At 34.7% G+C, this 26,098-nt stretch overlaps 6 protein-coding genes and 1 long non-coding RNA gene across 12 annotated transcripts in view; 3 read left to right on the top strand and 4 right to left on the bottom strand.

Moving 5' to 3' along the window:
• Nucleotides 1–142: 142 nt before the first annotated feature.
• Nucleotides 143–5,846, bottom strand: LOC116841551 (sodium channel protein Nach-like). Its single transcript, XM_032809612.1, has 10 exons — nucleotides 5,554–5,846; nucleotides 4,082–4,288; nucleotides 3,719–3,884; nucleotides 3,117–3,265; nucleotides 2,537–2,642; nucleotides 1,476–1,776; nucleotides 1,222–1,272; nucleotides 809–998; nucleotides 368–474; nucleotides 143–305 (listed from the first exon to the last, which is right to left on the bottom strand). The coding sequence occupies exons 1-10, from the start codon at nucleotides 5,703–5,705 to the stop codon at nucleotides 172–174; spliced, it is 1,563 nt and encodes a 520-aa protein (XP_032665503.1). The 5' UTR covers nucleotides 5,706–5,846; the 3' UTR covers nucleotides 143–171.
• A 1,361-nt stretch (nucleotides 5,847–7,207) lies between these two features.
• LOC116841570 (6-phosphogluconolactonase) lies at nucleotides 7,208–9,652 on the bottom strand. The gene is made up of 4 exons (XM_032809649.1): nucleotides 9,357–9,652; nucleotides 8,757–8,957; nucleotides 7,873–8,159; nucleotides 7,208–7,637 (listed from the first exon to the last, which is right to left on the bottom strand). Exons 1-4 carry the CDS (start codon nucleotides 9,478–9,480, stop codon nucleotides 7,473–7,475), a joined length of 777 nt encoding a protein of 258 aa, XP_032665540.1. The 5' UTR covers nucleotides 9,481–9,652; the 3' UTR covers nucleotides 7,208–7,472.
• Nucleotides 9,653–10,275: 623 nt separating this feature from the next.
• LOC116841569 lies at nucleotides 10,276–11,982 on the top strand. The gene is made up of 3 exons (XR_004377571.1): nucleotides 10,276–10,440; nucleotides 10,964–11,039; nucleotides 11,216–11,982. It is a non-coding gene; the product is annotated as an uncharacterized LOC116841569 (long non-coding RNA).
• On the bottom strand, nucleotides 10,664–12,438 carry LOC116841568 (enhancer of rudimentary homolog). Of its 2 annotated transcripts, none has more exons than XM_032809647.1 (4): nucleotides 12,271–12,438; nucleotides 12,071–12,187; nucleotides 11,165–11,252; nucleotides 10,664–10,989 (listed from the first exon to the last, which is right to left on the bottom strand). In XM_032809647.1, the coding sequence occupies exons 2-4, from the start codon at nucleotides 12,071–12,073 to the stop codon at nucleotides 10,769–10,771; spliced, it is 312 nt and encodes a 103-aa protein (XP_032665538.1). In that variant the 5' UTR covers nucleotides 12,074–12,187; nucleotides 12,271–12,438; the 3' UTR covers nucleotides 10,664–10,768. The 2 variants fall into 2 exon arrangements, with proteins under 2 accessions (XP_032665538.1, XP_032665539.1); XM_032809648.1 differs by having other exon boundaries at nucleotides 12,266–12,417.
• Nucleotides 12,439–13,202: 764 nt separating this feature from the next.
• Nucleotides 13,203–16,824, top strand: LOC116841557 (endoplasmic reticulum lectin 1). Of its 2 annotated transcripts, XM_032809622.1 has the most exons (7): nucleotides 13,459–13,596; nucleotides 13,717–13,890; nucleotides 14,047–14,571; nucleotides 15,029–15,082; nucleotides 15,738–15,899; nucleotides 15,972–16,211; nucleotides 16,356–16,824. In XM_032809622.1, the coding sequence occupies exons 1-7, from the start codon at nucleotides 13,459–13,461 to the stop codon at nucleotides 16,605–16,607; spliced, it is 1,545 nt and encodes a 514-aa protein (XP_032665513.1). In that variant the 3' UTR covers nucleotides 16,608–16,824. The 2 variants fall into 2 exon arrangements, with proteins under 2 accessions (XP_032665515.1, XP_032665513.1); XM_032809624.1 differs by lacking the exon at nucleotides 15,029–15,082 and having other exon boundaries at nucleotides 13,203–13,596.
• A 358-nt stretch (nucleotides 16,825–17,182) lies between these two features.
• Nucleotides 17,183–20,711, bottom strand: LOC116841556 (translation initiation factor eIF-2B subunit epsilon). 4 transcript variants are annotated; one of them, XM_032809619.1, is made up of 3 exons: nucleotides 20,560–20,711; nucleotides 19,536–20,259; nucleotides 17,183–19,010 (listed from the first exon to the last, which is right to left on the bottom strand). In XM_032809619.1, exons 2-3 carry the CDS (start codon nucleotides 20,223–20,225, stop codon nucleotides 17,793–17,795), a joined length of 1,908 nt encoding a protein of 635 aa, XP_032665510.1. In that variant the 5' UTR covers nucleotides 20,226–20,259; nucleotides 20,560–20,711; the 3' UTR covers nucleotides 17,183–17,792. The 4 variants fall into 4 exon arrangements, with proteins under 4 accessions (XP_032665510.1, XP_032665509.1, XP_032665512.1 ...); XM_032809618.1 differs by having other exon boundaries at nucleotides 20,507–20,673; XM_032809621.1 differs by having other exon boundaries at nucleotides 20,511–20,635.
• Nucleotides 20,712–20,773: 62 nt separating this feature from the next.
• LOC116841558 overlaps nucleotides 20,774–26,098 on the top strand; it is a 372,377-nt gene continuing 367,052 nt past the window's right edge. The window contains exons 1-2 of the mRNA XM_032809626.1: nucleotides 20,774–20,847; nucleotides 20,933–21,085. The gene's annotated coding sequence lies outside the window, so the exon portion shown is untranslated. The remainder of the gene's footprint in view (nucleotides 20,848–20,932; nucleotides 21,086–26,098) is intronic.

Genomic DNA, 26,098 nt, shown 5'->3' with positions numbered 1-26,098 from the left:
TATATATATATATATATATATATATATATATATATATATATATATATATATATATATATATATCGTATTCAGTATGTCCCGTCATTTTATTTTACATACTTGACTACCCGCTATTTGATGATATATTTTCAGACACTGTTAATAATGTTAACTAATTATATTTTTATTATGCTATTGTACACTGTTGTGTTTCGTATAATTCACGTATTTGTCGGCTATTACACGTATGACGAAAAAATACAGAAATTCAAAGATAGACATGAGACTGAATCCAGCAAACAATCCAAGCAAGCCGCCAAATGATGCTAAAAATATTAGCAGATATTATTTTGCTGTAAGCTTTCATACGTGATTGCGTTTAACATACCAAACAAATTGCGCCAACTGTAATTGACTGAGCGTCGATATTGAAAGCCCACCAAATCATTGAAGAATATGTGTAGTATACTGCGATTGACTACACTAAAGGCGTTACTGCAAAAATGTAAGCAAAGCGTAACGTTATACAGGATATTTCAGAGAAATAAAAGCCCTAACGGGAACATTTTGCTAAAAATGTAATGAATTTCTTGAGAATATGAACAAAAATGTCTAAGTAATTCAACATGAATTAGATTTTTCATAATTAGATACAACGAAATACTATTTTCACGAAAAGTATTAAATATTTTTGAGGAAGGCGATAGATTTCAATAATTTAGGTATGAAATAGAATTTACTAAATAAAAATTTACCAATCAAAATTCATGAAAGTATCTGTAATTATAAAAAAGCGCGCGTTATAATATACGATAGAGCGTTTATTTACTGCGGATTCTGCGAGAAACTGCCGTTACTGTAGTAAAGAGAAGAGTCGAGCTTTCCCAAAGAGCTTTCTATGGCATAACGATATAAAAAACAATCCGGTTTGCATTTGCATGGTCTTCTTGTAATATCTGTTGATATTGATACATTTTCAAAATTAATTTTCGTTCCTGGCCATGACGTATCGAAGGACGCTGTAAGAGGTAAGTGCATGAAAATCACAATATACTTTTAATTTTTACTCTAATCAAAGATAGACTAATAATAGACCGGATTATCTAAAACTGCGATCAGCAGATTTGTGCTAAAAAATATATATTTTTTTCGTTAATTATTACACCAAAGGCTGGCAATTCTTCTAGTCTACTGAATAAGGCTTGACTGAAGTATAGTGTATTTATGAACTTACGCACTTACACTTATATTTCTTTAAGCATTGAATATCCCTAAGATTACACATTCTGGTGCCTGAAAGTAAAACAATACATTTCTTTCACTATTCTATCGTGTAAATATTCATATGTTTAATTTAATTCAAGGAGATCTAGAAAAATCTCGGGAGATAATCAGTTTTCTTCCTAATATATTATATTTTCCTATGTAGCTAACAGATTCGTTTAAACATTAATTGATTATCCTGGTACTTGTGTCGTAACTTGTATTATACTTACTATTTTGTGGGTAGTAAAAAGGTATGCATCCGCATTTTTCTCTTACGACAGTAGCTCGACATTCTGCGAGACAGTTGTGATATGTGTATGAACTGTAGCTTAAATTTCTCTCTTTTGCATGCATGATACTGTCAGCTTCGTCGTCGAATATGCACTGTCGCGTAGAAATGGCCAAATTTCTCACTTCGGGTTTTGAGTACATTTCCGAGGGACTGACGCTCACAAAATATTGACTATTTAGTTGTATCAGTTGGATTTCAGAGTTATAATCCGGATAATCGAACGAATAGTGTATCATGATCTGTAACATACGACATAGATTTTTATGAAGCTTACACTGAGGGAAAAATTATCTTAAAATCAAGAAATATTTTGATGGGTGTCATTAACATATTTATTTAAATCTAAATTCTCTTTATTTAAATCAGATATTATTTACCTGATTTAAATAAATCTGATTGTTTACCTGATTTAAGTATACAATATTTGATTTAAATAAAGAGAATTTAAATTTTAATAAATATGTTAATGGCACCCATCAAAGAAATATTTGTTGATTTTAAGGTAATTTTTCTTTTAGTCGAAGAAATCGCAATCATGCGCAAATATATACAGAGCGATCGATTTGGCTACCACGTTTTGATGTCGCGTTAATAAAATATGCAAAAGAATTTGGCATATTTCATTGAAACAACTTCCAGAAATATCGACTTTCATTTTAAATCTGTGGAGTATTTTGGCACAATTAGTACAAGAGATATGTACGATAGCTTGCGTTTTAATGAGACACGGACACACTAAGTGCTTTTGCGATTCTCGATTTTACTCGTTTTCCGAAACTTGTCCTTGAAGAAGCTTCAAAATGGAGCGGAGTGTATTTTGTATGCGCCTAAGTGTGCTGGTTGTGTGTAAAATATTGTTTTTAATAGATTTCAGAAATTTTTTATCTTTGAGGTATTTTATTTATAAAAGACCCATTTTTATACATAATAAGTATAAATAAATTTAAAAAATTATGTTGCGACACAAACACAAATAATTTGTAAATTCAATTAAATTACCTTCACTCCATATGATCCGATAAGCGTAGCATGATAATCACTAGGTTCAGGATTTAAAAATAGGGACATACCAGTCGTGTACCCGCAGGAGGCAGTTTTGTGGATTCTTTAATAACAAGAACCTATATTATTCACGAAGCCTGACGCAATATAAATGTATGATAAATAAAATGTCCAGGTTTTAAAATTTATGGACTCTAAATATTTTTATCACAATTAAACCTTAAATACCCAGATAGAAATGCGTGATGATCATGTTTCATCACAATGTGACTTCATACTATGACTCCAATTTGATATTTTTTTAAAGATCATTACGTGATTTCATGACATGAGCACCAGATACACACAAATGATGTACAAATTATGTTGCAAATTCTTGACATGATGTTGATTATTATTATTAAATGAGGTATTTTTGTGACATCATAACATGTCTACATTCTGAGGCGCATATGAGCCCGCATCGGTGTCTATTCTTGTTCTCATGTTTGAAGATACATGAATACAATATGAGCTCAGAATGAACACATTTTTCTATCTGGGTAATAAGTCTAGAAAGTTTAATGTGCATTTATACTCGTCTTTAGGTATCCCTGGAGAAGTGTAGTAATTGAAACTACAACACAAACCATCGCGTGATAAACTTTGCTTGAAGTGGTTGTCACATTGAATCAATATGCCTTTCCACTTACATGTTATCATTAGAGAACTGCAATTTTTTGTTATCTAGAAAAGATGCAATTGATCTTTTAGGATAGTTGAATTGAAACATAGGACGTTAATATAATGAATTAACTTTATAACTGCTTCTTCTGCATATTGTCTCATAAGATGAAAGAGAATTAGATTAGATTACAATTAAACTGAAACAAATTGAATTCAAATAAATTTTAAAATAGTTGCCGTTTGAAATCACAAATTAACGACAATTGTCTGTGAAAATTTATCTTGATTCGCCTCATTCTATTTTATTTTTAGTTATATATTATACGAGATATACATATAATATAATGATAGATAAATTTTTTTACAAAAGAATGGTAATAGTTAGCGTCACTATCAACAGAAATTTGCAAATATAAAGTGACAGAAGAATTAACATCAACGTATATTTCCCCAAATATTTTATCATTTAATTTATGATATCATTACATAAACACAAATATTTTCAACACATACCATTCTCATCACGTCGAGAACCGATAAATTATTATGATCTATGATGTCTTGTAGACGGGTGAGATTTCTTCGAACATCGTATCCGAATACTCCCGGTACTAACAACTCATTCATTAGCCGCATTTCTTTCAGCAAAAATTGCTTTGAGACATTAGCTGGTATTTTTCTGAAAAAATATATAAGTGAGAAGCATCTACCGAAAACAAAACAGTGAATTCACTGTTCAAAACCTAGGAAAAGGTCAAATTAGACGATTGAATATAAAACAGACAAAAGGAAGGATCAAGAGTGCGGATGTTGATATCCATAAGTTATGCCACTGAACATTTTTGTATATATAAACAAAATGTACGAAATACTCACAATTTGTTGATGAATTCTTTAGTTAAGTTGTATGAGATGCGATTAATATTGCACACTGTTACCGCGGGAAACGGATAATTCCATATTCCATGGTGTGTTGATTCAATGACAGTTAGTGTCGGGTGGGTGGCGTAATAATTCCAAGTCATTTTCATTAAAACAGCAGCACAGCATAACGATATAAATATCACTAGTGCCCAAGTGATACTAAATATGCGATAAAAATTCTTGATCAATGATAGCATTTTTTTCAATGTGGAGATATATAATTATATATAATTATATATGGCCATATATGGAACGGGAGGGGGACAAAATCTATATATAAACATTTTTCCCTGGTAAGTTTAATGAATAATAGAATTTAAGTAACAGTGAATAACAAAATTTAAATATTGTACAGTATATTTCGATCGTATCTCAACAATATGTCTCAACTGATTTAACGTAGCTAAAAATGTTCAAACAAATATTTTCGGCCGCGACAACAGAGCTAGCGTCACTGAGTTTTCTCATCACTGAGTTTTCTATTAATCCCTATTTTCTTACACAAGCAAAGATTTTCTTTTTTGCGTAGTTGAGTGACGAGATCCAAAAATATTTTTGAAAATATGTTTCTTCTAAACATATGCACACTTGGATGGACTGCGATTTCAAAACTATTAGAGTCTCGACGGTCAAAATGTGTCAAAGAATGTCGCATTAAGGGGACTGGAGGGTCAGATTGCCTGAAAATCACGCTTGTTTTTTCACAATTTTTTATGACAAACTGAATGAATATGCAAATGTGTTATTTTGACGTGTATTTATACAACATATAAAGAGAAGAAAAATATAATTTTGATGATCAAATACTCAATGTAAGTGTATGGTACATGCAGTTAAAATATATTTCGTTTTTCTTTTCAAGGTCGTCATTTTGCAGTAATATCTTGACTCTCGGTGGTTCAAGTAAGGTGAATTTTAGGTAAAAAATTTTCATAAGCTTGTCGTTATCGGGTGAACCACTATAATAGAAATTGAATAAAAGTTAACAAAATTGTAAATATCTTAATGGAATATTATTAAAATTTTCAGATTTTTTATAGTAAAAAAACTAATATTTCAAAATTAAATATTTTCACGAGTTTGTCAGTAGTTCATCTGATAATGACAAGCTTACGGAAATTTTCTACCTAAAATTTAGCTTAATTGAAGACTGAGAGTCAAGATATTACTGCAAAATGACAACCTTGAAAAAAAATCGAAATATATTTTAACTGCATGTACCATACACTTATACTGAGTATTTGTTCATCAAAATTATATTGTTCTTCTCTTTATATGTTGTATAAATACACGTCAAAATAACACTTTCGCATATTCGTTCAGTTTGTCATAAAAAATTGTGAAAAAACAAGCATAATTTTCAGGCAATCTAAACCTCTAGTCCCCTTAAGATAAAGAATTAAGATCGGACGATCTGCACTTACCGCTCCGCCTTGGAACGTTGAGACTGACTGATGTATTTACAACCGTGTAGTGCAGTTTCCCGACAAAATTCGGCGGCTTGTTTCTTTATAATATCCCATAACGATCGCTCGACCACTGCTTTATCTCGAATTTGAGACTTGATTTTCTTCATCTTCAGCCGAGCAATCGGCCGACACAATTGTAGAGGAATCGAAGTTCGAAATCACCAGTCACGATTTTTTTAATTTTACCGGGCACATAAACGTGACGCAGAAAAGTGGAAAAGCATCGATCCGCACTTTTCACGAGCACGTTAGAGCGTTAACTGTCGCGTTATCGGGGCGAGGGTAAACAGCGAAGGTAGACATAGTCCATGCGATGAAGTATAAAAAATTCATTCGACCTTCTTTCGATGGGCGTGCGATAATTTCAGCTTTGTCGGTCACGATTCTATCCGCGCGTAATTAATTATTAAGTAATGTAAATAGCTAAGCACAACTATAATGCGTATATTACAGATTTTCGTGCTACCTGTGATTACGCTCCCCGACCTTATGAATCGTAACGATCCGTTCATACTAGTCATAAAAAAAATACTCACCCGCACAGATAAGTATTAGCGATAACGTGATATACATGAAAGCAATAAATATATGGGGTGAGATGTAATTCGCGGAAAGGTTGCAAATTTTTATGTGAAAATTAATAAAAGATGTGAAATAAGATTGTTCTCGAAACCGAGGTTTTGTTCGAAAAAAAATCGATTTTAAAAATTCGTCGAATTCGGCTGAATACGACTGGATACGACTTGATTAACGTGTCACTTCATTATTGATTATTTCTATCTGTGTTGGTATTTGTATACATTAAAAGTCATATGGTTCAAATAATATAAGAAGTGTTTGTACATTGTTTCTCATTATATGCTACAAATATCGTTGAAAATGTTCTTCTCGTTGCCATATACAGAATACTGTTCGATGAATTAAAAAAACGTGAATGGATTCTAATGTATTTCCATGTTATGAAAGTCTACAAAAAAAATGCTTTACAATTATCAAAAAATAATTATGCAAGAATTTGGAACAAGAAGAACCGAAAAATCGGCTCTTAATAAATGTTTTATTATTTAAAACTATTTTACGCTAAATGAAGTTTTCTATTGCTATGTTTTGCTGTAGAAAAACTTAAAAAGATCTTTGTGATAGACAGAGTTTAGATTTTTGTTTTCTTCTATATTAATTGGGTTTGTCAAGGATAGAATATCGATGTCAATATATATATCAAGTATATGGACGGATTGTTCATGTAAAATATATCCATAAAGTGGCAAGGTTTAAGAGCCTGATATTTTAATAGAATTACGTCAAATAAAATTGTTAAAAGCAAATTTTCGTGTATGTGCAAAATTATAAAGTGAGTGAAAATACTATCGCGCTAAAATTTAAACTCGTCTTTTTTTTCGAGGTCAATTTCGACTCTTGTAAAGATTAGTATCTTCAGTCAAGTTCTTTCATTATTCTACGTCAAAAATATTAAAATTAAATCATCGAAAAATGAAGGAGAGGATAAAGGAGAGACTTTTTTGTGTGCGCTATATTTTCGTGAATAAATTTGGTTAATAAAATTAATTCTATTGGATAAAAGGTTTAATAAAAAAAAGATACTATAAAGTTAGTTCTTTAGAAAATGTTGATTTAATCATATATTAAATTCCACAGTAATACAAATATTAATTTTTGCTTTAATAGTTAAGACTCGGTAGACCATTTTCTGGTATTACGATATATCCGACTGCATGTGTACAATATTTACGTTAGTTACTAACGAATAGTTCGGAATGTATTAAGAATCGTGATAAAATGTCTTTAGATGACTTAGATATAAAGTGTCATAAAATCTTTTGTTCTCCAACCACTCCAAAACTACAGATGTCTGCTTAAAGTTTTTCAGGTACTGTGCTTTCGTTGGTCGTGCTATCAGTCTCAGATTGCGGTGTGCTGTCAAGCAAACTGCCAGCGTCTTTATCTAGCAGCCAATAGAGAAGACCGTCGGTCGGTTGTACCCTGGTAGCCGGTAGATCCTCCTTGACCTCTAATATCCTCTGCGAACATAAATATTAATAATTCAAAATATAAGTGCAACACACACATACAATTATATGTGATGAGACCATATGCCAAACACATGATAAACTGATATCTCAGAAAGTGATATATAGTCCATAAGGCAATCTGATAATAATGTACAATCAATAATGTTTTTTTTAAGTAGATATGACTCATTTTATCATACAAGATGCAAAGAAATATATGAGAAATATTCATATGAATTATTACCTTCACAATGTCGGCTTTGGAAGAGCCGGTAACGATGAAAGCGCATAAGCGGGCATTGTTAATGACCGGTAGGGTGAGGCTGATTCTACAAGACGGCGGTTTAGGCGCATCCATCTCCCAGGTGACCCACATATTTATCTCTTCAAGAGCGCGCGTGTGGTTCGGAAACAACGAGCATGTATGTCCATCAGGCCCCACGCCTAGTAGCAAGCAATCGAACTGAGGAAATCTGTCCGGTGGGAAGAACGACGAAATCTTTTTAATGTAATCCGTCGCCGCGTCTTCAGCTATAAAAGAAAAAGAAAAGTTTTATTTTTTTGGTTATAAAACCATCAGTAAGTATTTAGATATGCACAGCCAGGTTCGATCATCTTGACCATAACATATGTTGTCAAGGTCATATTCCTGAGTAAGCTTCAAAGAGCTGTAGACGTCTCTCTCCCACTGTTTGTTAAGAAGATCATTAACAAATTTGAAATCTGACAATTCAAGCAGTTGTTTCTTTTGTATGACATATGTCAAGGTCAGACTGATCAGAGCTGCCTCCCCTATTGTGGACTATTACCATCTTTTCTTTAAGGGCTTGCTCCTATTGTTTAGAACATTCGGCTTTGAGCATCGATAAAAATATTACTTCGTTATATTCCCCACTTGCTTCATATATCTGCAAGGTTTCTGACTTCTTCTAACTTTTACATTGCTGAACAGTCCTTGTTGAACTGTTTTCCATGTCTTTAAAAGTAACAAGTGTATGAAAGATGACACATGAGTGATTTAATAAGTGACAAATATGTGAACGGTTTGTGATAAATGGGGCATTTTATGCGCATAAATACACAACTAGTAGCAAATAGGAGTAATAAAATGAATAAAAAATGGTATACCAGAAAGTTTGGGATCGACTTGTATAAACTGTTCCTCAGTAACTGGCACTTTGCCGATGAAGTTGCTCTTGTAGAGTGCCAAATTGGACTGCTGGTCATTTGGCTCCACGATCCGTTCATCGCAGAAAAAGATACGCCATTTGCTCCAGTCAGTTGTGATCTTTGGCAAGCATGTTGCTAACACATCTACCATTGAGCCTCCTGAACAAGTAAAAATATTTATTCAGCATCTTATAAATTGTAATTTAAAAAACTCCCCCTCCTGAACTGTTCAGTATATGTCTGCGTTTATACGACAGTAAAATTTATTTAACAGTGCTTAAAACATATGAAAGTTAACCTTGAAATCACCTTTACATATCCACCTACACAAGAACAGATGTATTTGTATCACGTAACGTGTGTTCCTACCTCCTTAAATTTTTGGAATCATTATTTTCGAGTTAAAACACGTCAAATATGCATAAACTTAAACGAAACTTTGTCAAAATTGTTATTTCAAACATTTGCCTTTTATTTTGGTAATGTGAAAAAATTTGCTGAAAGAATAGATTTATGCTGCGATACATACATGACTCATGATTTCTTTTTTGTGCTTACCTGATACTCCGATTCGGAAAAGCCTGTCGCCGCGCAAGAACGCAGAATTGGCAGCATGAGAAACAATGTCGTTGATCTGTGCGTGCAGATCTTCATCGTTTATTGTACGCACCACGTTGACCATCTTGCCGATCGCGAGAAAGCAGAGAAAGTGAAATGCGAAATTACAAGTAAATACGATTGAGGAACATCTCCGCGCACCTTAAACACGACCAGACCGCTGCGCGAGCATGCCGAACATGCCGGTCACGTCACGACAACATATGTTTCAGTGTACAAGTGTAACAAGAAAGGGACACTACTGATGTCCTTGATCTCACTGCGTCGCTTTAAGCCCGTATCAGACTATGGATTAAGATTGAGATTGAATTGAAAATTGGTCAATCAGAGGAAAGTTCACCAAACTTAAGCCTAATGAATTTTGCTCTGATTGGCTCAATTTTAATTCAATCTCAATCCTAATCTATAGTCTGATACGGGCTTTATAGCGTGTTCGACTGGCCCTAGGTTAATCGTTCCGTAGTTCTGGCCTAACCAGCCGTTACGTCTAGACGTGTCCGAACAAGTTCGGGCCTGGATACCTATTATGGACTTCTTCGAAATCAATTCCGATCGGAAACATTTAGTTATTTGCTAGGTTTCTATTCTTTTCTAGGGGAAACAGAATTATTCCGATCGTTCATCTTCAGATATTCCGTAGCCAATTAAATGATTCGTACATCATCTAAAGATAAATTTAAGACGTTCTTAAATATAAGAGGCCTGTTCTTTATAGCTGCACTGCTGAACTGGTGTAATATATTGAAGTAAGACAAATATACGTTTTCTTACTCTAACTTATTGCACTAGTTCAGCAGTGCAGCTACAAAGAACAGACTTAAGATTTGATTATGAATACCAACCTTCATAAGCACAAGAAACCTTGACGCCCACAACCAGTCAGAAGAGAGGGGTCACGTGATAGAGTTTGCCACTCTTCTACTATGAGGCTTTCTAGCTTCACGATAGTATTTCATAGATATGTCGCTAAAGTTTGGAGATTCGGCAAAAAGTCGAGTGTACTTCTACAAGTCCATACCTGAAGGTAAAGAAATGAATAACCATATTTTTCACAGAGCCAGTAAACAGAACAGAATAACCATGTTTCTCTATGAGTCTGTTTATATTTGTATGTAATCATATTGAATATATGTTATATATCATCAAAAAGAATATTGTCATATTGATATGTATTTTACACAAAAATTAATTTTAACAGTAAATAATACACTTTATTTGCAAAAGGAAAGGTGTATGATACAATCATGTTAAAATAATATAACTTATGCATTTATTACAAGGTAATAAGGTTGTATTGTGTACTTAAAATTATCTTATGCATGTAAACATATATATCTATTTTTATGTATTATTTACTCGTTATGCCCTGCAGCTCTACGCAGTAATACATATATTTTTTCTTTAATCCAGTCCTTATTGTATGGGGCATATGTATTGGTTGATTTTTGGTATACAAGACATGATAAGTCCGTTAATTGGTCGACAAAATCAAATAACTGACTGATGTCATAGGTAATAGTTGGTGTATTTGGGTTTCGTCTTTTCAGATGTTCTTCATAAATTTTACAAACACCTACAATTAACAAATAGATCATATTGAGATGGGAACATATATTAATATAGGTATAAAATTCTTACAATATTAAATTTTATATTAAATTCAAAAATCCCTCGTAATCTCTATATTTTACATGAATTAGTACACTGTATCTACTATGCTTTAAAATATTATAAAGTTATGATACTACCTTCCATGCACTCATTAACGCTTTCATAATCCGAATATGTCCTTGTTTCAGGTCTGTGACCAGGCTGTACAAGTAGTATTGTATGAGACTAAAATAAAATAACAATAAATAGCATAAAATTAGTAGATATAGTAGATCATAAATTTTATATGCATGCATATATATATAGTTATAATCTGAAAAACCTCAAATAATATATCAAGCATAATGTAATTTCCTTGATTTTTTGTTCAGATTATAAATAATATTATCCATACAAATATTCTTATTCAGTTCCTTATAGCTGCATATATTATGTTTTGTAACAATTTTTTTCTTTTTTCCTCTTTTCTACTAAATATTAAATAAATATATACAATTTTATTTTTATACGCTTGCTAATATATGACATTTAATAAAAATTCTTGTTGAAAATTATAACCATTTGTAATTGTTTGAAAGAATGTTTAGTAAAACCTAATTAAATTAATGTTGCACTAACTTCTGTTGAATATAGCTAGTAGGAAAGTAAGTGTCAAGTAAGAAGCATAATGATGTAGCTATAAAGACCAGACTTCTGAAATTAAACAAATGAAAAAAATGATGAAACGAATTTACTACAAAAAAACAAATTGTGTGAACTTCTATTTATAATTTTCTTTTTTTCTACACTTGTGACATCTAATTAATAAAATATGTGCGAGAATTTCATTAATTTTCATGCGAGAATAGAAATATCTCGAGTTGTAGGTTATGGTGTAATTTGTATATCATCATTATCGCGATATATTTCACATGTACGGATGAAAAATAAAGTTGTAAAGGATCATACACACAGAGATTGCCATACAGGAGGAAGTTATCTATCACAAAAGAAGATACAATGTAAAGGACTTATTTAAGTGATCAAAACAAATCAAGACTCACCATTTTCGTATGCACGCTTGTCGCTGGTTAAGGCGAAATGTTGGGTCAAACTTATTGCAATAATCAATAATTTAAAAGCAACAGATCTATTGCTTTCTTTCCCGATAACTTTAAATCCTACAAAAAGGAGAAAATGTCCTGATTAAATACAGTAACTATATGACAATATCCGAAAAATATCGTTGTCTTTTATACTTTACAAGGCGGACAAACTAAAATGGCGGTCAAAATTGTTGCGGTAGGCATGGATGATGTTTATTGATTAAACGAAATAACTGATACTTCCTTTCCAATTAATTAATGTTCTTGCCGATTTTATCTTTGTTCAATTAATCGTTTTTACGTATTCTAACAATTCTATTAAACTATAGGATTTGTTTAAGGCTACTTTAGAACGCATAAAGAAAGGTTGTGATTGGTCTATATGGTCTATATGGTCTATACGGGCGCTTCGAAGCGTTTGCAGCGTTAAATAGATCTTGCCTTAGGGTGCGTTCAGATGGAGAAAGAAATAGCGTAATGGCTCTTGCACACAGGATGCAGTAATGCTTGCCGCACGACAGCCAATTAATATGTTGTTTTTCCGTAAGAGCTACAAGGTTATTACGGAAAGCAGCATATTGATTAGCTATCGCGCGAACTTCCGCCGCGTGGCAAGCATAACTGCGTCTGGTGTGCAGGAGTCATATGACTGTTACCAACCTTGTCCACAACCTTGCTTTAATCTTTAAGTCGTAATAAATTGACCAACCACAGCTGATTATTTTTAAAATAATCGACTGTGGTTGGTCAATTTCTTACGGCTTAAAGATTAAAGCAAGGTTGTGGACAAGGGATTATTAACTGGTTATTCCAACGGAATTGACCAATTGCATCTGTCAATTCTGACTATCGAGAAATGCGATTGGTCAATTCCTTTGGAATAACCAGCCAGTTAAGTTAACCAAAGTTGGTAGAAACGGGCATGTAAAGTCATAGATTACATTCCAAAACGTCCGTTTTGAAAAAATTTTATTCGATACTCTATAGTATATGTGACGTAAATTATATATATTGAGTAAAATTTTCCTGAAAAAGGACGTTTTAGAATGCAATCCAGGTCATTTTTAAAAAGATATCTGGACATATTTATATTGGTGGACCTGAATACGAAGTTTCGTTCTTTCGCTACATGAGGTCCCCAAAATCAAATCAGATTTGTTCGCTGTACTTGTAGACCGATGAGTTTATGCTTACGTATACAATTGCGGCAAGTTGTTTGCAAATATTATTTTTATTTTATTGTATCGTCGTAAGTAGTCGGAAGCGGCTTGACGGGCAAGTGCGCGTCCGTTGCACAATTAAAATATAATTATATGCAGAAAACATAACATGATAAAATAATCGAGATGTGGGGAAACAATTGGGCTATTTACCATGTACTGTGCATTTTAATATCCATTATACATGCACACGATTTTCGGAATTTCGACGACACGATTATATTCAAAATTAATTGGCCTGGAAAGAGCAACACAGATTTTTTGGTAAATATAGTAGACAAATTGTTTTGTATATTGTTAAATCAGACAATTACTTTTATAACTGACAACATTATATGACAGCTGTCTAGTAGGATTTCTGATACATATTTCTTTTTTTCTTAGGAATCTCATTCGAAAGTAGAACCGTATTATATAACTACAGCGAATAATGAACGATACAAGTGTATAATTCCAGAAGCAATAGAACAAGAACATGACTACAGTGACTTATACATTGGACCAAATCCAATACAACTTTTGCAACCGATATTTGCACAGAATAGTTGCTCTTATAGAGTATGTATATTTTTTAGAGTTTGTAGAAGTTTGTAGAATTTTTATTATATGACCTTTTGATTTCTTTAGTAAATATTTTCATTAATAAATATCATCATTTAATGTATAATTATGTATTTGATGTATAATTTATTTCAAAATGAATTTGTATAATAGCTGGAGTCATATTGGACTTATGAATTATGTCATGGTCGATATGTACGGCAATATCATGAAGACAGAGAAGGAAAGAAACTAAAGATGCAAGAATATTATCTTGGCACTCTGGATAAAGCACAAAAAATGAAACTTTCTGATACTTATGATGATCAAGCAAAGAATCCTAATAGGAAATTAAATATTCCAGTTAAGAAAATTGATGGGATCAATATGCCATATGTTGAAGTTGAAATGACTGATGGGACACTTTGTGATTTGAATAATAAACCAAGAAGTATCAAAGTATTGTATATCTGTTATAAACATGGCAAACATGATGTATATTCGCTCAAGGAAACTGTATCTTGCGAGTATGAAGCGATAATACTTTCACCAGTACTATGTACTCATCCAGATTACAAGCCTCAGGACACAGGAGAAAATGAAATTACATGTCTACCTGTTGACACCGCACCGAAGAAGCCAAAAGCACTTATGTCAATGGAGTTAGAAAGTCTCAAAATGCGACATCAGCAAGCAAGGGTAAACTTACAAAAGCTACTTTGTACCGTCAGGTTTTTCTTAATTATTCCTATTTACTCTTATTTAATGTTACATTTTTTTGCTTGTTTAACACTTTGTATATTTATTGTTACGTGGTGTGTTAGTAGTAGTTTTTGAAGTTTTTATTGTTCTAAAGCTGAAATATTTTATGTAACACTCTTGTGTAAAACTTGCAAAAGTATCCTGTGTGTTAATAGTGCATGTTTATGTTGCACAGTTAAATATGATACAGTTAAATGTAATAGTGATTATATGTCTCTTGGAAACCTTGTGAAACAATAGAAAATTGCTTCTATCACTGGTATATTTATTATTTGGTTTATTCTTTGGTTTATCCTTTATAACTTCTCTTTTAGGCATTGTATGTATAATTTCTTCTTTTTCTCATTCCAGTTTGTTTACTATTTATTTACTGCCTTAATCATTTTTTACACAGGATGACAAGCAGCAGAAAGTGTATGCAATTATCCGTTTAGATAAGGAGGGCCAGGTTAGAATATTTTGCATATATAGGAACCAATGCTTGGCAATCATTATCAAGTATCATCAGCTTATATTATTGTCTTTTTATTCTGTCCCCTCTTTATCTACATATATGGACACTTCATTCATTATTATTTTATCAATGTTGTTATATTTCAAATTGATGAGTCTCTGCTACTATATTAAAAATGGAGACTGTAGATATCAGTAAAGGGCCCTATACAAGTTGTATGTTCGTTTAAATCGAAAAAATACATATGGCTGAAAAAACCAGCTTTTCTTTTGAGTTAAAAACATAATTCCATTCGAAGCAGGCTTCTTCTGACTCTACACACTTGTTCCGATGATCCTTTTATTGCCAAAAGCATTTTTCATCGTCACTTTTTGTGATCACTATTAAATGCTTCATCACGTTGGTTTTAATCTTCTCTGTATCTTCACATCTTGAGCTCTTTGGTATTTTCAGTTTGGAGAACAGCTAGAAATAGCAGAGGACTATGCAGAGCAGAAGGCCTGCTGGTCTTTAGCTGTTCCTCCAACTGAAGATTCCAAAGAATTTGAGATTTGAAGAGATGGAATCTCTCTTCATAAATATAAATTATATGTATATACTTACGCGTACAACTTTTTACATCAAATACATTGTAATTAATTGGTTGCAGGATGGTGAGCCAAGAGTAAGGGTTGAAATACGTCCATTGGATGTTACAGATAAGCATGGAAATATTGATGAATCTATTAATGCGCTAACTGATCAGAGTATCAGTCCTGCCGAAGTCAGTCCCGTACAGAATTTCCTCAGCGGGAAAAATTGCCTGCACGGGGCAAGTACTTATAGTTGCAGCTTGCATTATTTTCAGTGAATGTAATGTTAACAGTTTCAAATACGTTATTAGGGCAATGGCTGGTGGAAGTATGAGTTTTGCTACGGGCGTTCTGTCGTCCAGTATCACATAGAAAAAGATGGTACGAAAACCATTGTCAATCTTGGTAGATTCGACAAAGAAAAGCATTTGGAGTGGATAGCAACGCATCCAAATAAAAAACCCAAATCGCTAGAGTTAAGAAAGCATCTGTCACACTTTTATAGCGAAGGCAGTAACTGTGATAAGACTGGAACTTCCAGGCAAACGGAAGTAAGTGCTGTTATTTTAAATCAGAGTATCGTTGGTTTGAAAGAAGATAGTCATTGTTTCTAGTTTTGATTTAAGAGTTTGTTCATACAAAGTGTTATAAGCAGAAAATATCTATATATTCTGAATTGTTTATATATATTTTAGGTAAAACTTAAATGTGTGGAAAATCATATGGCAAGCCCATCTAGTGTATCATTATTTTTGTTGGAACCAAAAACTTGCGAATACATTCTAGGAGTTGAGTCACCGTTAATCTGTGATATATTGGAATATGCCGATGAAAACGGACTTCTAAATGAAAAATTTGAAGCAAATTTCGAGAAATTAAAATCTACAACTTTACATACGGAGCAAGACCATTTAGATGAACGAATGATAGTTAATGAAGAAGATTAGAGCGCATTCCACTCTTTTTTGATTAATTAAAAATAATTAAACTTGTTATTAATTATTTAGTTTATTATCGCTAAAAACCTTCACACACATCATTTATATGAATGTTACTTATTAGATACTCAGAGGAACTGTACTATATAAAATTAAATAATGAGTTATATTAAATTTATAATAAGATCACAGCTTTGGGGATGTTAAATATTATTATAAAACAATTTATATCGTATGCAAATCAACATAAATAACTAAATTTTTATACACACATCCTACCATAAGAAAATCTTGATAGTTTTTCGATTTTTGATTATTTTTCAAACTCTAAATACGATTTTCTGTATCAAATATAAAACGTATCGCAGGTAAATTTGATACAATTATATTCCATAAAAAAAGTCGCTTAAGATTGGCTCTCAAATTCCTGATATTGATTATCACACAAATGCAATTAATATCAAAATGTATTCTGCACTTGTCGTTATTACTCGTTTATAGCGACGTATACTTCTTCCTCCTTCCATCTACTATTTTATATTTTGCGTATATTATTCATCGCCATTGAATTACGATGTCAAAAATTTGATATAATAATTTACTTTTATTTAGTTTGTTTTATTTGACTGAACACAAATTCAACACGCACAGCGGGATCGTTATTGTGTACAACTGTAACTTATAAGTGTAATCATAAAACAGTTGCGACACAATGTGGTTGTCGACATGGAACAGTTTTCGTTTGTCGAATACTACACAAAAATTACATAATAGCGCTTTAATTAAATATAATAATTCGAAAATACTGTGACAGGAGGCCGAGTGATGCTGAACACTCAGTGTGAGCTGCCGAATTCCGTTATTAAAGTATCATATATTGGTTGAAATCCAAAAGTGAAATTTGATCTAATCATGTAAATACAAGATACCACTTGTTTTTTTAGAAATCACAAATTCAAATGATGTTCATTAAATAAAAACCAATTTTTTTTTATTCTGCACGGATCAAATATATCATCAATATATTGATTTGCAACGCGTTAAATATCATGTTGCGCTGATCAGAGTAGCATTAGAGAAACGATTGTAATAAAATATATCAGTCTTAGGGAGCGATTTCCGAGCGTCGTAAACATTTTAAACTCTTCTCTCTATAAAAAATCATAGAATTTCCTGACATATAGAGAGATTTTGTTACTGAGTGTCGTTACTGTCGGAGGAATCCTCCTGCGCCTCGTTCAGCCACTTGATGAAGGGTAGAACGGCGTCCCTGACTTTTACTCGATACGTATCATCAATTTCAGACTCGAACCATTCCAAGATCTTTTCCTCCGACAATATATCATGATCGTATAAGTTATGCAAAAGATGCGCCATGTACGATACCAATTCATCGATCGTGCTCGCAACATCCTCTATCGCGCGTAAACAGTCGTCTTGGGCGTCCTCGTTTTTCACGTAATTCTGAATGATCGCGCGGAAGTAAGACAGCATAATTTTCAAATGCTTCTGATAACTCTGATTGTTGATCGTGTCGTTGGTCTCGGCGAGATAATGCAACGGCAAACTCAGGATCGCCTTGATGACGTTGTACGTGACCTCGCGGACAGAGACATTGTAAGCGTATCGTGAAGAGTTGATCTCGAGGATCAAGTTCTCGCACTTCACTTTGTCCTGATAACCACGCAGTAAGCTATCGATGACTTCGGACAGAAACATGTTCATGTCGTCCGGCGATTCGCAGGGAGGCAACTCTGTGCTTGACGATTCAATCGAACTATTATCGTCCTCGACTATTTTATTGCTTTTAAAATAGTAAAAGCCATCGATACCATTTAGCTCTGACAGTTTGGTGGTCAATTGATCAGAAAATTCGACAAAGAGATCGTTGTACTTGTCGTTAGCCGCGACTTCGACTTCAGGACACAGTATAGATGCATCTATTTTACTGTCACTCCTGATGATGCAATTCGGAAATATAATACTGCACGTGATGGTGCAATTGTCTTCAATATTGACATTCGGGAAGACATAAGAATTACGTAAATAAACATTACTGCCTATAACACAATTATCCAAGATGACAGATTTTCCAACTGTAGTATTGTCCCCTAATATACTATTTTGTCCAACAAAACACTCTTCCTCCAGAATACAACCTTTAGAGAGAGTAGCGGTTTTGTGCTTGTACGCGAAATTTAGCACACTATATATAATATCCTTGGAAAAGGGAAAACCATCTGGCACGAGAGGGTAGCTCTGTCTACACAAAACGTTCTTGATGAGTGTATGATAAATTTTCCATGATGGTATTGCTAAGGCGTAGTCTTCTGGACATATTTCTTCCCAGTAAATTCTAGAATCTAAAATCTCGTCGCCCAACAGTACTCCACGTATAAAATCATCCATGGTCTAAAATATAAGAATACAGATTAGATAAATCTAAAAGAATATAAATTGGATGTTTTTTCTGTTATAAATTAGATAAATTTTCATATATTTATACACACATATAATTATCTGACAATTATTGACATACCTGTTGCGTGCAGATAAAAACTGAATATAAAATTTCTCTATCATTTCCTAAACAACTATATAAAATTTTGAGTTGGGAAAAGTCTTATTTAATTTATAACTCAAAATTTAAGTGAACATGATTGTTTGCAAAATGATAGAGGATTTTTGTGTTCAGTTTGATGAATTTTATTTGTATACAATAGGTGTGTCAATAATTGCTAGATATTCTGTATGTACGGTATATAAACATAAATGTTTTTTGTACAGAAGACTATAAGTTAAATATCTATTTTTTTTATAGAGTAACATAAATTTGATATTTTTCTTTCATTCATTCACCAAATTTTCATTTCATATTTAATATGTTAAAAGGTAACTGCTAAAAACTTGATTTTCTCAATGTTACGAGCAAATTACCTGAAAGTCAAAATTGTCAGCAAAGAGTGACAAGACTGACGGTGAGCACATGTACACATGTGTGTCCAAGAAATCTGTACAAGCTCGTACTTCATTGTGATTCAAGAACCAGCTCATTTTCATCTTCACTTTCTTCTCACTATCTCTCAGCTTTTCATAATGCAGCATCTTATTGCTGGATCTGTCGCAAACAATCAGTGTTGTTTCTTCATCGAAGGGAGTGTTTGTGGTAGGGCCAAGATGTCGCAGTGTCATAGTCATAGTTGCCCCTTTATCTTTCTCAACAGTTGAACGATGCGTATTGACTAAGCGTTTAAGATTTGTATTTGTAAATGCATCCCCACGAATCAATAAGAAGTTTCCTCTGAGACAGCTCTTGGCGTAAACATCCCTTAGAGCATCTCCAAGACATCTACAGCCATCAGAGATGATCAGAGAAATCGTAATATCATCAATATTCTTTTTCTTTATATATTCCTTGAGCAAGTCCACATGGTTGCTGCAGTAGAGAAATACCTCTTCCACACTCGACTTTACTAGAGTTTCGATCGTGTAATCGAGAAGTGGTGCGTGTATCACAGGCATTAGAATAGTCGGATATAATTTCTGCAAGGGAGTCAAGCTTGTTGTGAACTCGTCCGCAAGAATGAGAGCTTGCAGAACATCCTTCTTGCGCGTTTCCGAAGTCATCGTTCCGAAGGATTCGATCGACACTTTGCAACAGCTGTAATTCAACAATCTCTTTTTCCGTCACAATTGATAAAAAAATCGTGTTGTAAACGCGTGAAAGGATTAAATTATATTGTACGATAAGATTAGACGAACTTATATATTTATGTAGAATTTGTAAAACTATAATATACGTGAGAAATATACTTCGCTATATATTAATTTATCTTTGATGGTGTGTACACATACAGTACGTGGAATCACTCTTCACAATTATAAATAAACATTTTATGTAAATTTACCAACAACTCGATAACGTGTTTTCGTCTGGTTTCCAAACAAGATTAATGCATACCCCGATGTCCACGTGGATCCTCACGTTTTTCAGACATAGTGTTTTTCCTTTCTCTTTAACTCACTTTTATATCTCTCTCGCTCGAGCGCAGCGAGTGCCTGAGTGTGACAAGAAAAGAAAATAGAATATATCAGTTCTCTTTCTCAACTCGCGCAGGCGCAGTTGTTGAACCGGAATGAGTTTGCGCGGCGAATAACGTATTCCGTCGCAAGCAGTCGTTAGAATCCGTACGAGACAACTCCTTTCAAAGCTTTTCTGCTTCAACCAACGATTTTCTATCGCAATCATGTAAGTTCTCTATTCACGTCTATTTGCACTCACGACATGGAAATAGGGAATCATCAGAAATCTTATGTTGTTCATGATGTTTCAGGCTTTTGCGGTGCGGATCCGAATTTCGGTTTGGCGCCGCGTACTTTGAAGGTTTGTCTCGTGAAAGACTTTTCATGGTTACATCAGTTGACTTCTCCAGAGAGAAGAACCATTAGAAACCTTTATTTATGTTCCAAGTCGGCAAGAGAAAGCGGTGAGTGTCTAAAGAACAGAAATACAGTGCGTCTCTCTCTCTCTCTCTTTCCTTTTTGCTCTCTCTACATCGTTTACGTACTATAATAAAATACAGACATCTAAAATAATATGACAATGAATCACGAAATTAGTACTACATTACACGCTTATCATCTATTTATTTATATCGGATGGTTGAAACAATCTGCGGCATTCTGAAATTATTCTCAAATCGTCGGTATCATATCAAGCATCGTCGGTATTGTATCGGGTTACAAAGTTCGGTGCTATTTTCGATGGATGGCGCCACATGCATGCAATTCGAACGTTGAATCATAATAACCGCGCTTTTCTCCATATATTCCCATAGAGGAAGAAAGTTCAAAAGTCCGTGTACAAAAATCGGTGTGTTTATTCGCGACAATTTGTTAGAAAGATGTCTTAGATGTCTCCTCTCGTTGTCGAGTGCCCTCCGTAAGGCGCGTTCCAGCACAATATCGTTATAGTGCGGTAAGTACAGATGACAATACTGATAATTATGTTTCGTATGCTCCTTCGTCATAACCTCAGAAGGATTATCCAGGATGAAGTTTCTAAAAGACGTCTCAAAGACGCCTAAAGGACGCCTGAAAAACATGGGATGTCTTTGAGAAGTTTCTGCTACCTGAGATATGAAGGACAACGACTTGATTAACGTATCATTTGTTTCCATTGACCGCAATATAATCAAGTTGGCCTCAAAATTCGGACTGAACTGACCCGATGCTTTCGCGAAATTGTACCTAGAAGTGCTATCTGAGTATAGTAGGTCGCAAAACGGTTTGGACTTTAGAATGAAATTTAGAATGAACCTTTAGAAAACCTTTAGAAAACCTTTAGAATGAACCTCAGAATGCAGCCAATAGTCCAATAAGAGAACGAATTAGTCAAAAATAAGTTCTCTCACTGGACCATCAGCTACGCTCTGAAGTTCATTGTGTCTAAATCGTTTTGCGACTCGCTGTACATATTTTTTTGCTTCTCACGAATAATTCGTACAATAACTGTGACGAAAAGCGATTTTGCAATAGAAGCAGTTTTTTGTGTAGTTATAAATTTCCAATTATTATGAGAGACCTAAGTAATAAATTACAAAATTAATATTATACTAAACGCCATTGCTTAGATATATTCGTATCAAACGCGAAACGTTGATAATATCCGTATCTATTATTTCTGAATCTCTCGTGGATCTACATTGATCTTTAACACCTGGTCGGTGACATTACCTAAAATAAGGTTTCTCAGTTAGGAACATCAATTTCGTCGTCGTCGGATCGAATTGGCATTATTCAAGGGACAGCGCGAGTCTTCGCAAGATTGAAAAAATTTCGATCCGTTTTAATTAAATAAATCACTCTATAAGACCGCGCGCAAATTCGCTTCTCGTTTGTCGGGGAAAAAAACGCCGAAGAAAAGAGACGAAATAATTTTGCAGAGAAACGAGAGAAAAAAACGGAATATTTCATTTGAAATTACACCGCCTCAACGGTCTATACGCGCGCACACATAACACACACGCACACACATACATACACGCGTACATACGCAAGCACGTCGATTCAGTATTCGGCGAAACGGTTTTCCCATATTTCATGTTATTTACATTATTAACGGACGGTGTAACGCGCGATAGTTGCGCATCGGGAGTATGGAATGGAGTGCCGAGCGATCATTTGCGCGGTACCTCAATTAAGGTACGTAATGGTCGCGATATGCTTGTGTGTTTGCTTACGATGTTTGGCTTTACGCGTGACGTGAAAATGCGTATAACGTTTGCGCGCCGTCGCGTTTACAGCACGATGCATTTTTCCGCGCAAATCAACGTATATCGAGAGAAAGAGCGAGAGAGCGAGAGAAGGGGGGGGGGGAGGAGAGGGAACGACAGAGGGAGCGTTGCGTGATCAGCGACGCTTTTTTTTCATCCGTATTCGGACGGATAAAGGGCACAATCGTGCAAAAGACGAGCTCGATTGCCGTGCACTCGACACAATAGGTCCATTTCGCGTCGATATTACGCGACATATAATGGCGCGATATTATTGCGGTTGAAAATTTATTATATCAAGTCGCACGTTGCACCGTGTCGGGCATGTATGACGCGCTCGACGTTCTCACGGCAGACCGGCGTCACACACAGGTGCGACATATGTTAATCGATCCTTTACACGCATCTTCGCTCTTTGTACACGATAGGAAAAAGAAAGCACATATACATACCGAGCTATGTAAAACTATGTTTAAGATATATCACGGTATGTAGAAGAGAATTTTTTTTTTTTAATTTAACGCTGCAGTGAACACGCGGTGATAAAGTAGTCCTCGTGTCCTTGCGGTCGCGCAGTTTGGACGGATATTTATAACAATAGTTCTGTGCGACACGCGATAGCTCTGTTATAACTCCCGTCGATTTTATGATCGTACCAGTAAGGGATTATTTACATCGTTCCGTGTTACAATCGCATCAAATGGAATATAAGCTCCGTATAATCGAGAAACGGTGTTTCTGAATATCTCGGAACAGCTCTCTTCCGCGTGATCCTCGGCGTTTCACTCTCCTGATGATCTTCTATTGACGTCCGCACGAACTTCTTCACGTACATTTCATCGGTCGATATAATTAGATCGCCGTCATCGTAAACGATTTTCCTCTCGTATCGGTGGACGGTCTCATGGTTTGATTTGATATTTAACATCGTCTTAAGTTTACCTTCAGGAGATTCGTAGTCGATTAAGTCATTTGAAGATCAATGTAAGGTTATCTGAAATATAAGATCGGACTATGAATATCGCTTACGATTAGATTTTATATTTAAGATTGCTTTAAGTTTATCTTAAGATTCTGCACTTTATTAGATCTGTTCTTTTTAGCTGAATTAGACTGCATTTTTTCTCTGAGAGAGAGAGAGAGAAGGGCAGAGGTGAAAGAAGTATGTAACTTGGCTTTGAAAAGAAGATTCAGTGCAGCTAAATTTAACTGAAAATTCAGCTAAAAAGATCAGGTCTATTGGGTAGAAGGTGAACGTGATTTTAAATATAAGATTAGAATATTGTTCGATCAGATTAGTCAGATGTTATACAGAGTGCGGCGCCAAAATCCGGACAAATTATACATTTTTTCCAAACATATTTTTTATTGTAAAAATGAAAAGGTTTACAAAATTTTTTAAACCATTGTTTGTAAGGCCATAAAGGACACATTTACTCAATATATCCCCCGCTTACTTGAATGACCGCCTCCATTCTCGGTCTGAAGCGTGCGCAGGCGCGTTTTAATGTGTCACGGTCCATATCGGTGAATGCCGCTTCAATATCGGCTCTCAATGATGCGACGTTTGGATGTCTGGACTTGTTCGTGACCCTTTCAACTACGCTTCATACATAGAAGTCCAAAGGATTCAAATCTGGGCTGTTGGGAGGCCAGAATTCTTTCGACCAAAACATGTCGACGTTGTCCGACAACCAATTTTGCACCAAATGACTCACTTTAATTGTGTAAGACTTGTAGCGGAGGTCCTCCTCGACGATTCGACGCATAGTTTTCTCGCTCACACCAACAACCGACGACAATTTTCGGACCGGCTGCCCTGGATCCTCAAAAATCAGTTCCTGAGCCCGTTGAATGATGTCGGGCGTTCTTCGAGTGGATTTTCCTCGCCGGTGTTGCAAAATCTTCGTTGGACTTCTCCGACTCATTGTACTTTGCGATGACATCATACACAGTCGATCTCGGGTACCCGAAGATCCGAATGATTTCTGTCGCCGAGCGCCCAGCGCGAACACTTTCGATAATCGCGGCTCTTCGGTTATACTCCGCACTTGGTTTCAACATTGCGACTGTTTCGAGGCTATGATGGTTTAGTACATGCGTCAAGCTATTTGAACGCTAATCGCGACATCTACCAGTGATATAGAACGGCGAGAATTTCAAATTGAATTTTGTCCGGATTTTGGCGCCGCACCCTGTATTTAAAATCACCTTAGGATGCTGTATGGACCAATTTATTAGGTCTCTTCTTTTCAGTTGTACTAGGTGCATTTTTTATCTTTAAAATGAAAAAAGTATAAAACTTCCCGAGAAAAAAATGATTATATATGATTATATATGATTATACAGAAAATTATATATAATTCTCTTTGTGAATTACATATAATTATGACTATATAGAAAAAAATGCTTTTGGATGAACAAAAGAAGAAAAACAATTTCGTTTAATTAAACGTCGACCCGTTGAGAAGAAATACGTGAAAATTTACTTTTTGAGGTATAAAGTTTATTCACAGAGACGTAACTTTATTTCATAGAAATAAAACTTGTAGAAATACATTTCATTTCACAAAAATAAATTTCGTACATCAGAGAAATAAATTTCCAAGTACTTCCTCTCATACCCTGTCATAAATTACGCATTTATTTCAATTGTGCTTGCACAATAGCAAACGTTCTTTTCGGTGTAAGCGTACAGCCACATTGCGCCAAATATTACACGCGATCATTTCCTCTCGGGTTAGTTTTGAAAAATCAAAGGAACAAGTTCCAGTGCGTAACACTAGTTGAGCTGAACGGAATCCTATCCGTATCCCGTTGGACACGGAGTGTCTGAGAACCCAAGGTGATCCTAAATTCAAGATCAGAGGCTATGAATGGTCGACTCGGTGTCGCGTCTCAATGACGCGACTCGTGTCGAATGCGCGCGCGATTTACGCGCTTTCAAAGTTCAGTCCGTGGGAGCTTTAGTATCGCAATTATATCGGGGTGGGCCGGAGATTGAGTCGGGGCTCATAACTCTCGTCGGTCGTAACGTTCAGCTGCAGGCCGTTCGTTCGGCCGTGCCTGCATTTCATAGGCCGCCAGATGTTACGCGCCTACATATCAGCGGCCCGCCACCACTTCACGTACGTTGCGCGGTACGTACGTATTCATTACTAAATTACAAGCAATGCGGGAGAGGGAGAGAGAGAGAGAGAGGGGAAGAGAGAGGGAGGGAGGGAG

Source organism: Odontomachus brunneus, unplaced genomic scaffold (assembly GCF_010583005.1).
Source record: "Odontomachus brunneus isolate Ranch 3 - 2012 unplaced genomic scaffold, Obru_v1 Obru_scaffold_016, whole genome shotgun sequence".
Lineage (NCBI taxonomy): Eukaryota > Metazoa > Arthropoda > Insecta > Hymenoptera > Formicidae > Odontomachus > Odontomachus brunneus.
This window is presented reverse-complemented; position numbering and strand designations above follow the sequence as displayed.